This window comes from Castor canadensis, chromosome 3 (assembly GCF_047511655.1).
Source record: "Castor canadensis chromosome 3, mCasCan1.hap1v2, whole genome shotgun sequence".
Taxonomy (NCBI): domain Eukaryota; kingdom Metazoa; phylum Chordata; class Mammalia; order Rodentia; family Castoridae; genus Castor; species Castor canadensis.
The window spans coordinates 37,321,294-37,334,579 of record NC_133388.1 but is presented as its reverse complement, the minus strand read 5'-3'; the positions used below and the strand labels follow the sequence as shown (position 1 = coordinate 37,334,579).

The 13,286-nt window shown below is 42.9% G+C and overlaps 1 protein-coding gene across 3 annotated transcripts in view; it reads right to left on the bottom strand.

Moving 5' to 3' along the window:
* Positions 1-4,229: 4,229 nt before the first annotated feature.
* The window catches only part of Dcaf5 (DDB1 and CUL4 associated factor 5), a 95,967-nt gene continuing 86,910 nt past the window's right edge, over positions 4,230-13,286 (bottom strand). For all 3 annotated transcript variants that reach the window (XM_074067706.1, XM_020163164.2, XM_074067705.1), the window contains exon 9: positions 4,230-6,150. In XM_074067706.1, coding sequence (XP_073923807.1) covers positions 4,381-6,150 — 1,770 coding nt within the window. In that variant the 3' untranslated portion in view covers positions 4,230-4,380. The remainder of the gene's footprint in view (positions 6,151-13,286) is intronic.

Genomic DNA, 13,286 nt, shown 5'->3' with positions numbered 1-13,286 from the left:
GCTGAGTGCTAGCTGTAGGATCCAGGAAGCTGCTGAGCCCACCTAGCACTTCATTTCTTCACTGCAGTCTTCCTCTCCCCCTTCCCTAATATGTGCCATCTAATTTCCCTACACCACAAGACTTTTCTGCCCAAGGATTCTGCGTGGATAATAGGGTATCTTAGCATTTTCTTGTCTTTCCCTAGGGTACTAAAAGAAGCAGATAAGGGAGAGGAAGCTAGCATTCCGTAGTTCAGCTGGAATCATCCATGAGCTCATGGCTTCGGGCCCACGAAAGAAGCCATTTTCTAACTTCAGCAATTTGAAACACTAGATATCCCACTTAGTCCTTACAATAGGTCAAGCTCAAGTAAACCCTGTTGTGAGATCAATGAACTTTTCCTGCTTATTCCTGGTGGCAGGGCCATGGAAGCTTATTTTTGCCTCTAAGCTTTCATCCTGAGAAGCATCATACCAACCTTTGTACTGACAATGAAGTATAATTAAGAGTAAACATGGGTCAGAGTCTCAGTTATACTTTCATATAAGCAGCAATGGTTCTTTGAAAAAATTCAAAATTCCTTTTAATTTGCTTAATTTGTGTTATTTGAGTGCTCAAGACAAATGGAGCACTCTGACTAGAGAATCTCACCTGAGAGAACCATACAGCTATCCAAGCCATCATCCTGCCAGGGATGGTAGCATCCCAGCACTCAGGAGACTGAGGTGGGAGGATGGCAAGTTCCAGGGTAATCTACATAGCACAGCTGTTTTACCTTACTTCAAAGATGAAACAAAATTAAAACAAGTGACAACCCCCCCCGCCCCCCCCCCCAAAAATAAGGGGGCAAGTCTAGGACTTACTGCACCTTACTTCACTGTGGTGTTTCTCCCTGGCACCTAGCCTTGGCTCAGGTCATAAAAGAAGGACATCCTTCCTTTGAAGTGTGTTTTCCTTACAAAGTCTTGATTGACAAAAACTTTTTTCAGTTAACTGTAGGAGGCAGCTTTACAGGCAGGATATGAGTTTTGCTTTTTTTTCCCCTCTCCCCTTTTAAGGAAAAAAAATTGCTGGGTGTGGTAGCATGTGGCATATGTCTGTAATTCTAGTACTCAGGAGTCACAGGCAGGAGGATCTGGAATTCAAGGTCAGCCTGGGCTATATAGCAAGACCCTATTTCAAAAAAAAGAAAAAATTTGTACTCCACACCTGGGACAAGCCAGGAAAAGCAATTTGATATTTGAAAACATTTGTTCCTTAAGTTCTAGGATCTCCCTATTCTTAGTCCCTGTAAGCCTAGTAAAAGAGATCAGGTAGATGCCACCTCCTTACTATACCTTTTGTTGTCAGATATGACCTTTGTCCCAATACCTGACTATTGTCATAGATATGGAGTTTGTCTGCTAGTCTTCAGCTTGGCTTTGAATCAAATTTCCAATGGGCAAGAATTAAAACCACAATGAAGAAAAGGAGAAGGGGTGTCTAAGCAACGCAGTCTTCCCCAGAAGAGAAAAGGAGGACGGGAGGAGTAAATAACAGGTTTATTTGCATATACACAAGAGAATAGTCAGCATTGCTGGGTGAGGAGAGGCAGGGCTGTGAGGAGGTAAGGCTTTAGCAGAGGAAGGCACCTTGACAGACAACAAGAGACTCTTGGCTTATTAAACCGAGCACAATTGCAAACTTCATTTGCCCCAAGCCAACAACTCATTTAACTTATTTACCTTCTGTCCTCCAGAATCATTTACAAAACCAGGTGGGAGATAAAAGAGAAAGGGTTGTGTATATCTGAACCTGCCACTTAAAACTTTATGTACAGAATGCACAGAAAAACAAAAAAATCCCAAAAGTATAAGAGGTACTTCCAAATAGTTCTTAATCTAATCAGGGCCATCCACCCTGCTAGGAAAAATACCTCTCATGAAAGAATCTGGGTATTAAATATGTTTCCAGAGTTGGGGCATCAATTTCACAAGGGCAAAGGTAAAGGGACCCTGGAAGTAGTTCCTGCCAGGTTTCCAGGACCATGATCACACACACAAAATCTCTGGAAATGAGGGTGAACAGCTAAAACTAACATCCGTTTTCCAGCCTGCTCCAGTGGGGTATTGTTGCATGGGACTGTTTCTAGGTGAGCTGAACCCGTGATGCTGGACAGTCTGTCCCAAGGATGGAAGGCCACCTTCTAAAATGGTCTTTCTTGACTTCTACCGTTATCCCAAATGAACTCTTAACTTTATGAACTTCTCTGTTAAGTACCCAAACCACATAAAGGTTCTTAGCCTGAAAGACCAAGCTCTGCATTTGGGAACTTTAACTACCAATAGCTAGTTCCCAAGGGAATTTTGCTTCTTTTTGTCCAGAAAGATACATGTATTGTTAGAGAAGTCAAAAGAGGCTACCCGCTAACTAGATAAAAATAAAATGTAAGGATTAGGTATGCTGACTAAGAAGGGGAAGAGAAACACACACTGAGTGGTTATATCATTTTTGTATATAAAGGATTAAAAAAATTCCAATTTAATACATTTTGGAAAAGCAAATGTAAAATGACTTGGGCTTATAAAACCAGAATTTACAATTATCTGTGAATAGTCAAAGACAAATTATAGAACCATTTTGATTACAAATTCAAAGTAATCTAATGTTAATTACAGAATTACTGCCCCACTTCCCCAGTAAGAGTCCAACTGTTGAATTATAAACATCCCCACTCTACTGACACTCCTCCACCTCCTGTTAAAACAGTGCTGTCTTACGCCACATCACACATACTAGGCACATCTTTCCTTCAGCAAAGCTTAGCAAGATGTTATCTCCTTTGGGCTCACACCAACCACCTTTATAAATAAACCAGTCCCCAGCTCAGGACTTCATCCATTCTTCAGCCTCCACAGGTGGTCTCCTCTTGGTCCAAGTTCCAGCAGGACAGGTCCTTGTCTAAAAGTAACACTGGGTCAGTGAGGTCACACTAGCCTCACTCCCACTAGGTCCTCCCAACTGCAGTTCTAGCTGTCTAGCACCTTTGCACTCAAGAAAACTATTGCTCTCTTCATTCCTTGCCAGTATTCTGCTTTTAGTGACATCTATACAACACAACATCTGGTCATTCCTTGGTCTTCCTGTCTTATATAACTCTTCATTGTCAACCAAGGACTATAACTAACACAGTGCTGAAAATCTCTTGGTCTTTTCTCAATCCTTATCTACTACCTCAATAGAACTGAGTCTCTTCTGGAACCTGGAGTCAAATCAAAGATCTTCACACTCTCTGCCTAATAGATCTACTTGGTAAGAATCTGTCACTTTGAGATGCCTACTACTTTGCAAAGTTCAGTCAGAACCTTACAACCCAACTGTAAGCCTGAGGGAAGATGCTAGTCCCATCAACTCTGACCAGTGGTTTTGGGTTGAATTAAAAGAATACAGTACCACATTCCACTCTTTATTCCACTTCTTCATTAACACACCTCAAATATCCACTTTAGTAGTTTGAACACAAAGCTCCAGAACTGTCTTTTCCCTTCTTTCTATATGCTTAGACTTCATCACATGGAGCCAAGGAATCACCTGCTGGCCTAAGTTCCTCTTGGGAACTAGCATCTAAATGGCTAAAATGTGCTATCCATACCTAGTCATATTGCCTGGCCTCCATATACTACATATTGCCACACCACTCAGCTTGCAGAGTGCAAGTGATCAGGCATTTATATGCTCTTAAATCTGATCTTAAGTGCAACCTCTCAATAGCATCAAAACACTTCACTTTTAGCATGTCCACATTAAATGCTCAATGAAGTGTTCCTTACAGAAAACATGGAAGATTTCTTTAAGATAGGAACCATGCTCTCCCCTCCAGCACAGCCAGTGGGCTCAAGACCTCTTTTCTGTTCTCCTCTTCATTCCCCCAGCATAAATCTATGACTCTCTTGTAGCAAAATCTGATCTAACAGGTGCTCATCGTTAAGACCATAACTCCTATTGGCATGTGAAAGGTGAGATGGCAAAAATGGCAGATCCGCAGGTTCTTGCTGATGGACAACTAAAAGAACTTGTGAGACAAGGAGCTCGCACATACACACATGAGAACAAGCCAAACGTTGCAACAAGGATTCCCTTTCAAAGAACCTTGCACAGGTGTACTATGCCCCCAATCTCACGAGAGAGGAGCCACTTGGATGTTCCCCCTCTCTTAACACAGCACAAGCCAATGGCTGGCTAGACATTCTGACCCAATGGTGAATGGTGAATACAAGGGAGCAGCAGCAGACACGAAATTTCAGGCCCTGGTTTTATGTGCCTTTAATACTTTTTTTTTTCTCCTTTCCTCTGTGTTCACTAAACAAGAAAAAAAATCGTAAGGCTACTTTTTGTAGCTTTTTGTTTTCCCTTTATATTTGTCATGTTTTTAATTTCTTCTCTGAGGAGGAATTCTCTGAATCTGTGTCTTCCAATTCAACTCGGTGCCTTTTGAGGCCACTGTGGCCATAGACAGCCCTACTGCTATCTGTGGCTGAGGGGTCAGTGGGGTCCTCTTTTGTTCCAGCACTGGGGGCCTCACAGGCCATTTCAGACCCACAACAATCTTTATGCAGGAGAGTCCCTGACAGAGATGAGTTATCATGGTCAGTGTCTGAGCGTCCTGGGGAAGAGTAGGCCACCATCTCCAGTTCTCCAAAGTTCTGCCCATTGTTGTGGGGGTGAGAGGGCCGGGGGTGTAAGCGTCCATTGTTGTGGTTTGCACAGATGGTTTCGAGGCTTCTCTCCTCACTGTCATCAGACTGGGTCCTAGGACAGTTGCCAGACCCGCTGTTGAGAGTAGTACCAGAAGACTTGGGGATAGGAGGAGAGGGTGGCTCCTCAGCCCGGCTGCTCAGAACCTTGCTTAGGGCCTTTCCATTCAGCTTCTTGGTTTCAAAAGGGTGTTCTAGAGAGCCTCCACTGTTAGTGTCTTGAGAGGTGCCCTCTGGTACCTCTGCCCAAGGGTGGCTACTGTGTTCAAGGGTTGGGCCACTGCTGGGATTTCTAGCCAAAGTCCCTTCTTTAAAAGCATCCTTGCTGCAGCCTTCAGGGGGCAGGTCCTGGTTCCTCTGGGGCACTGTTGTGTTTAGACAGGCTTCCATACTAGAAGAAGGGGCTGGGTTGTCTTTGTGGCTGGTTCCTGCTCTCCCTTCATCTGCCTCTCCTGTCACTAGGGAGGTCTCTCCATCTTTGTTATTCGAGTAGGAGATATAGGAGTAGCGGAGCCATTTATAAGCTTTATAAATCTTTCGCTCAACGGATTCTATGTCAGAAGCTGGTGATGCCCGGCTTGGTTGAATCTCCAGAGTAGAAGTGCTCCGCTCAGGCGAGGAGGTGGGGGAGGAGGAGAGGTCATCCACTTTGATCTGGGGGTAATCATAGTTGTCTTCACCAATGTAGGTATTGGTAGGCTTGATTGGGGCACTGGGCCTCTCTTCTCGGGGTGTCTTCTGTCGTCGTCGCATGGCATTCCGTTGCCGGGTGGAGGCTCGGCGTTCATTTAGTTCCTCTTCATCCTCTGAGCTGCTGGAGCTACTGGAACTGCTGGATTCATCTTCAGGGCTGGGTGACCGTGGCCGGGGGAAGAGATCTGTGTCCAGTTCAACCTCACAGGCGTTTTCTTCAGAATCAGATTCATTGGACAAGGCCAGGAGGCGTTTGTCCTGGTAGCGCCGCAGAGCAGACAGGCGTTGCTGGCGAGAGGCTGCATCCTCACATGTGGGTGTTGGCGGGGCTGGTGCCACTGTATTTGTGGTGGTGACCCGCAGGGGCCCCAGGTGGAAGGCATTGTCGGCAGACTCATCTACTGTGGGAGGTGGGGAGCGGGGCAGTGAGGCTGAGGATTCTGAATCAGTGTAGCCTGAGCGCTCACTGACTCCTGCATGTAGCTGAAGGATAGTACTCTCACTGAGGTCACTGTCTGAATCAGAGCTCCAGCCCTCAATCTCTCGGCGTACCAGAGAGTCAAAGAAGGCCATCATCCGGGGGTCTTCCTGGACCGATTGGTTAGCGTAATCATGGGACAGGCCACTCCCACTGTTCAGCACAAGACTGATATACTCTTCATGGGTGTATAGGCAGCGGGAATCATCCTCAATCCGACCATCAAGGTCTCCTGTACATCCTGGCTGCTTGTATGGGCTCCAGATCTGCACAGAAGATAAAAAAAACAAAAGCAACTAGGACTGAATGGAAAGTGTTCTAAATCCATAATAATAAAAACCACTAAGTCAGAGCTTCCCCAAATTTTCCCTGTCATTTTAAAGTCACCAACTAAAAACATTTTCTTTGAACTAGCGCCAGTGGCTAACACCTATAACCCTAGCTACTTGGAAGGCTGAGATTGAGGGGACTGTGATTCAAGGCCTGCTTGGGTAAATAATTCTTGAGGACCCCCCCCACCTCCAAAATAATCACAGCAAAACGGGTTAGAGGTGTGGCTCAAGCAGTAGAGCATCTGCTTTCCAAGCTTGAAACCCTGAGCTCAAACTCCAGTGCACAAGGGGAAAAAAGTGTGTGTGTATTTATATTTATATTTGCCAGATGTAGTGGCACATGCCTAAATATCCCAGAAATTAGAAGCTGAGGTAGGAGGATTTGCAAGTTTGAAGTCAGCCTGGGCTACATAGCAAGATGCTATCCGCAAAAAACCAAAACAAAATACAAAAGTGCTTTACCAGACGGATCATGTGAGTTGCGTATGAAAATGGAGGCTTCCAGAGTCAGAAGTGGGAAAAACCATGGTTTAGGATATAGAATTAGCAGTATGTCAGGAGACGTAGATCCTGTCTCTAGGTCCAGGAAAACCATACCTTGTCTTCCTCGTGATTCCCCTCCATTCAGTTGCCTCTGTTAGTAGTTTGGAAATTATAATCCTATTCTAAGAGGCTGCATGGAAGAAGACTTGAAGATGGGCAGTGTGTTAAAACACTCAGAAGATTAAAGTTGTGCCACAGAGAGGTATCGCTTTTCTAGCAGACAATCCTCTGTGAGAGTTAATATTTTAGCCTATAGCTCCACTTCTCCCCAGCTGCAGTATTTCTGTTTTTAACCAATGAGAATCACTCATTGGAGCTTGATAAGAATAGCCAACTGCCTACACTACAATTCCCTGTTGGACACACAGACTTCAGTTACCCAGAAAACGGGCTTCTTTTACCCAGAGAGCTGTTTGGCTTGATCCCCAACTCTTCTGTTAGTTGCAGGACAGGTAAGACACACTCCCGGAGTGATGACTGCACCTTCATCTCTTAATACCTCTCTACTCCATGGTTAGGGGTATGGGTGGCAGAACTAGGATTCTAACTCAGGTCTATCCAATTCAAAGGCACAACAATTTTACAGGCTGGATAAGTTTGCAAAAATCAAGTTCAAAGTAATTAAGCTGTCATTGCAAGGGAGAATGATTAGCTCCACCTGACTGCCAGACTGGTCCACAGAGCAGTACAGAGAAGCTCAGTTACATCAGCCTGTAGCCATGGCAACTCAATGATAATCTGGCTGATTGTTCTTGCCTGACAGGTTGGTGTCTATCTTTAAATGACATCTAAGCCAGAGAACAGTAGTTCCTCATTCCCCATTCTCCATCAAGTCAAAGTGTGTTTCCTTGAAGCTATCTGTGAATAAATTCACCTCCTTGTGGGAACTTTCCCAAGTCTCATTTCTGCTGTGAATTACTTAGCAATTCCTAGGAAATGGTATCTCTTTGGAGGACGTCTAGTTCAAAAGAGACTGAAGAAACCTAGAGTAGCTTCTCCCCACCATTCCCAACTCAGGTTCATTCTACCTTCAGTTTTGCTCCCTGTCCACAACTCCTCAGGCATTCTACTCTGTCTAGTTTCATAATCGTACCCCCGAGTTTCAAAGAAGTGATTCCCAAACTTTAGAGTGCTCAAGAATCACCTACCGAACAATTACAGTGAAGCACTATTATTCTGGTGGAACTGAGGTTTGAACTCAGGGCTTCACACTTGGAAAGCAATTGCTTGGAAAGCAGGTGCTCTACCACTTGAGCTACACCTTCAGTCCATTTTGCTCTGTTATTTTGGAGATGGGGTCTCCCGAACTAACTGCCTGGGCTGGCCTCGAATTGCAGTCCTCCCAATCTCAGCCTCCCAAGAAGCTAGGATTATAGGCATAAGTCATCAGTGCCCGGCTGAAGCACTACTGTTAAAGATTTGGCCTCAGCCAACAGGAAAAGGGGAACAGGTACTAGAGAAAAGGTGAGATCAAAAAGAATTAACCTAGAAGGTAACACCCACGCACAGGAAATCAATGTGAGTCAATGCCCTGTATAGCTATCCTTATCTCAACCAGCAAAAACCCTTGTTCCTTTCTATTATTGCTTATACTCTCTCTACAACAAAATTAGAGATAAGGGCAAAATAGTTTCTGCTGGGTATTGAGGGGGGGGAGAGGGAGGGGGTGGAGTGGGTGGTAAGGGAGGGGGTGGGGGCAGGGGGGAGAAATGAACCAAGCCTTGTATGCACATATGAATAATAAAAGAAAAAAAAAAGATATTAAACCAAAAAAAAAAAAAATTTGGCCTCAGTAAGTCACAGATAGGTACCAGGACAATGTAGTTTAAAGAAGCACTCAAGAGGTAAATAGAGGTGAGTCAGTTTGAAAAAACACTAGAATATAGCTAGGATAAAATAAGCAGAAAATAAAGGATTTGTCTGAAGAAATTTTCAAATTCTCTGTGAGACTAATGTTTGGGAAACATTTAGACATAATCTCTAAGATATAAGTGATATCTGCAAACAGATGTCTAAGAAAATAGTTTGGTGGCTTAGAAAAGAAGATGAAGTGTCTAAAAGGCAAGTCCCTCAGAATGTTTCTTGAGGTCTTATTCTTAATTCTAAGCCATGTCTCTTATCTCCCCAGTTTAAAAATGTACTTTAATATGAAAATAAATCTACTTGTCCTTCATAGGTCCCAGAATCTGTTAACAGAAGTACAAAATAATAATGGTGAGATGCTGGCCTAACTACTTTGCAAACCAGCTTTAAAGGTTCCAATCTACCCAGCTTCCTCCCTCCACTTTCTCTTCAGGAATGAAAATCATAACATTAAAAGCCAGCTTTTATTTGGGCTCTGGAATGTATTAAGCTGAGGTAGACTGTTCATTCCTGAAACATAGAGTAATGGAACAAATCAGAATCAAGAGGGTGAGTTCCCATTCAAACCTTAGCTAACTGGTGACCTCAGTGAAGCTCAGCTTTTTATCTAAACAGTGAAATTACATGGATCTCATCCAGTCCTAAGATTCAGAGCAAAACAAAATTCCCATTGCAAATGACTAGCCTGAAGGGGCTGACAGTATAGAGCTGCAGGAGCAGGTAGAAGTCACCACTTCTACTTTTGCTTTTGGAAAGCCTCTGTTTCCCACCCGCTGACTAAAGAACAATGAAATGACATAGGCTGTATATCTGAGCACCAACAGACACGGTGTTGTCATTTCTGGTTGGTGATGGAGCCCCACAGACAGAATCTATAGGCCCATCCTCAAAGACTCTTTTCTCTTTTGTGACACTGGGGCTTGAACTCAGTTACTACTTGAGCCAAGCTCCCAACCCTGTCTGCTTTTAGTGATAGGGTCCTATGGTTTTGCCAGGGCCAACCTCGGACTGCGATCCTCCTACCTTCCCCTCCTAAGTAGCTGTGGTTACAGGGTATGCCATCATGTCTATTCCTCAGAGAAACTTTCAAGCATCAGAAGTACTAACTGTCCCTATAATATTGGTCTTTATCCTTAAAGCATCAATTTCAAACATTTGTGAAATTGTTCATTGTTTTTTACCCTGAACATCAACAACTCAAAATCAAAGCAATGAAGAAGACAACTTCCTATTACCTATTAAATGTGGCTGGGCATGCCTCATCATGGAGCAAGGTTCTGAGAAAAGGAGGAGTGCTGAGTAGCTTTCTTCCTAAGCCTAGTGAAGAGTTGGCTTAAGCCAGGTACTGGTGGCTCACGCCTGTAATCCTAGCTAACAGGGAGGGAGAAATCAGGAGGACTGTGATTCAAAGCCAGCCTTGGGCAAATTGTTTGCAATACCCTATCTTGAAAAAAACTATTCACAAAAAAGGGTTGGCAGAGTGGCTCAAGTGGTAAGTGTGCCTGCCTAGCAAGCATGAGGCCCTGAGTTCAAACCCCAATACCGCCAACAAAAGAGTTGGCTCAGGCTGCTTGAGGAAAAGGATGATGTTCATCCTTCTTCAAAAAACCCCAACATTTTCAAACCCCAGTGCTGCCAAAATAAAAACTACACCAGTATTTTCCATAAGCACAATGCCTGGTATAGAGTAGGTGGTGAATACTTGTTGATCCAATGAAATAAATAGCCTTAGCTATTCCTTTACTTGGAATATTTTTCCTGTTTTTCTTTTGTCTTTCCTTTTGAAGTCTTTATCTGCTCTTTAAAATCTAGTTCAAATATTAACCTATACTGCGATTACCCTGGATGAGAAAAATTTCTCCTTCCTCCTTCAGCACTTTATGTCTCTTGGGCATCCACTGCATTTCTCATCTCTCCTACTGACTGGGTAATCAGTTCTTAAGGAGACTTGCTACCTTTCTTCATCTTTATGTTCCCCATGGGGTCTTGCATGAATGGCACACAACAGGTATGTTTCAAATACAGGATGAATAAACAAATCTTTGGCTTAGAGAGAAAAAAACCCCAGAATCTGTGCCATCCCCCACATGTTTTAACTATAAAACTTTTACCAAGTGTGGGCATTCAGGGAGATAGAAGACCTGTTGTAAGCGAGAAAAGGCTGGCTCTGGCAAAAAGAATTCTTCTCCAAGTGAAAAAGGTGACAGGAAAGGATAAATACAGGGAGAAGGCAGACTGAGAGAGAAAAGCAGGTCTCATGCCACACAAGAACATGGTAGGTGAAGTTCTTTGAGTCACTGACCCTTGAGCCACTAATCCTTTTAAAAGCAGCAAGGAGGAAAGTGACATTTATTTTAATAGCAACTGTCAGGGTGGCAAGTCCACACTTAACATATGGGAGACAGACCCAAGGGTGCTGAGACTCAATGGCCTTTCAGGATGATGTAGGCACAGTAATTCCAGTAGATATATGAGGCTAACATTGAACTTGATGTCAACCCTCTCCTTCCTATCTCCCCTCCTACAAATAGCCCAGCCTGGCCTTCGAACTCACTATGTAGCCCAGATTGGCTTCAAACTCTTGCCTCAGACTCCAAAATATTGGGATTACATGTGGGTGCTGCCACGCCTGGCCTACAGTGCTTTTAATGCCATGCCATTCCCAACCAGATGGTAATTGGGGAAGACATCTGTGGAAGAGCAAAGCTGAGAACTCCAGAGCTTTTTGCTTTCCCTGTTACTGTGGTCATCTCTGTAGGACTTAAGTTTCAAATAGCTAAATGTACCTCCTGGTTCCTATGGGAACTTGGGAGCAGTGAGCTCTGTAGCTCAGTCTGGATAACCTCACAGAGAAAACATTTTCTTTTTTTTCTTGAGAACTTGGCTAGTTTCCAACTTATGACCTTTAGGTTAAGGACTTCAGTTGACTAAACAATAACTGGGGAGACTTAGCACAGAAGCATCCCAGAGTGCATAGCCAAATAGGAATTTCTCTTCTAAAGGAGATGCCCAAGGAGAAAGCTCTCTGAGAAAGAGAATGATGTCAACAGGCCTAGACAGGACATGTTATGGTGCCAACTCATTAGTCATAGGCCAAAGGAGAGAAGAAAGCAATGTAAGGAACAGGGTGATTTCAATGACTGCTCAAGTGAAGGACTACTTAGATGATCAAATCAAGCTGCCTGCTGCCTTCCTAGTAGCATGGCAAATGTGGTGGGATAAAGCACAGAGCTCTATGTGAGCTTTACCACTAATTAACTATGTGACCTTGGACTGTTAATTTATAATTTAAATTTCAGCAATTGCAAAAAAAAAAAAAAAAGAAAGAAAAAGTTGGAAAAATGATGTAGGAGTCTCATTCTAGCTCTCTGGGGAAACAAGTACAACCGTGAAAGTCAGACCTGATCCCCAGGACTAACAAAGCTTAAACTGACAAATAAATATTCTATTTCTGATAGCTATCTACTGTCATCAACTTAATTCCAGATAGTTAAAAAAGAAAATTACTAAATCATCACAAATGAGTTTTTACTTTTTCTCTGAAAACTGTCTCAGGTTTTGTCATTTTAAGAAATGAATTAACTTAAACTTTTGTGGGGAGCATCATCTTTCCTTAGTGATCACAGGGTCCTAACGATTCATCATTTTCCCTGAAATCTTATTTCTTCTGATGTAGAAAATGGGTTACTAGCAACTAGAATGTGAGTGATGGGCAGTAGGTTATCTTTCTGTGGACACAGGCTAAGCTGGGCCCCTCTGTTGCAACTATGAAAATATTGCTTGGATGAGGTGAGTTCATTCAACTGACATGCAACTAATGTGCTATATTCACACCCAAGTAGCCTCAATCACAACCACATGCAGTGTTTGATATCTATCTATCTATCTATATCTCCTAAGGCAGCCATGGTTCTGACAATCAGGTAAATCTGTGCCAAATTAGAACAGCGATTAATTCAAAGTGTACAGCAAGTAACTGAAGGGATAGTGACTCTCTTAACCTCCAGGTGAGGGTAAGAAAGTTGAATTCATCATCCTCATTAGGAATGTCATACAACATACAAAGTAGTGTCTAGAAGACACTATGTTTCAAAGCGTGATGACCAGTTTTGAAAATGGTCTGGGGCCATAACCCAAGGCCACAGGGAAGCCAGGGGACTTTGGACCAGTAGCCCTCGGAGGTTTAAAGATGGCTCTGAGGTCAACAATTATAGGTTGAGACCTATATGGCCTCCTCCATAAAAATAGCCATGTTTGATAAATAGTTACCTATGTGCATATGTAAAGTGATATTGATAGAATATATATAAAGCATACACATAACCATTTAAGTATGCATATATGTAAAATACAGAAATATATTCATGTACATATGTACTCACTATCTGGAAACCTTTACTATTAGTAAAAGAAAAGCCATTTATGCTTTTCTGTGGAATTGTGTATATACACAAATATATATTTCTAATATACATATATCAATTTATTAATCAACATATTAAAACAGTTCTGAAAGGAGTTTAATTGCTTTTAAAATATCAACTTTTTTCTTTGAGAAAGGGTCTCACTATGTAGTCTAAGTTGCCCTCAAACTTGCTACAAAAGCACAAGCTGGCCATGAATTCACAATCCTCTTGCCTCAGACTCCTGAGTGCTGGGATTAC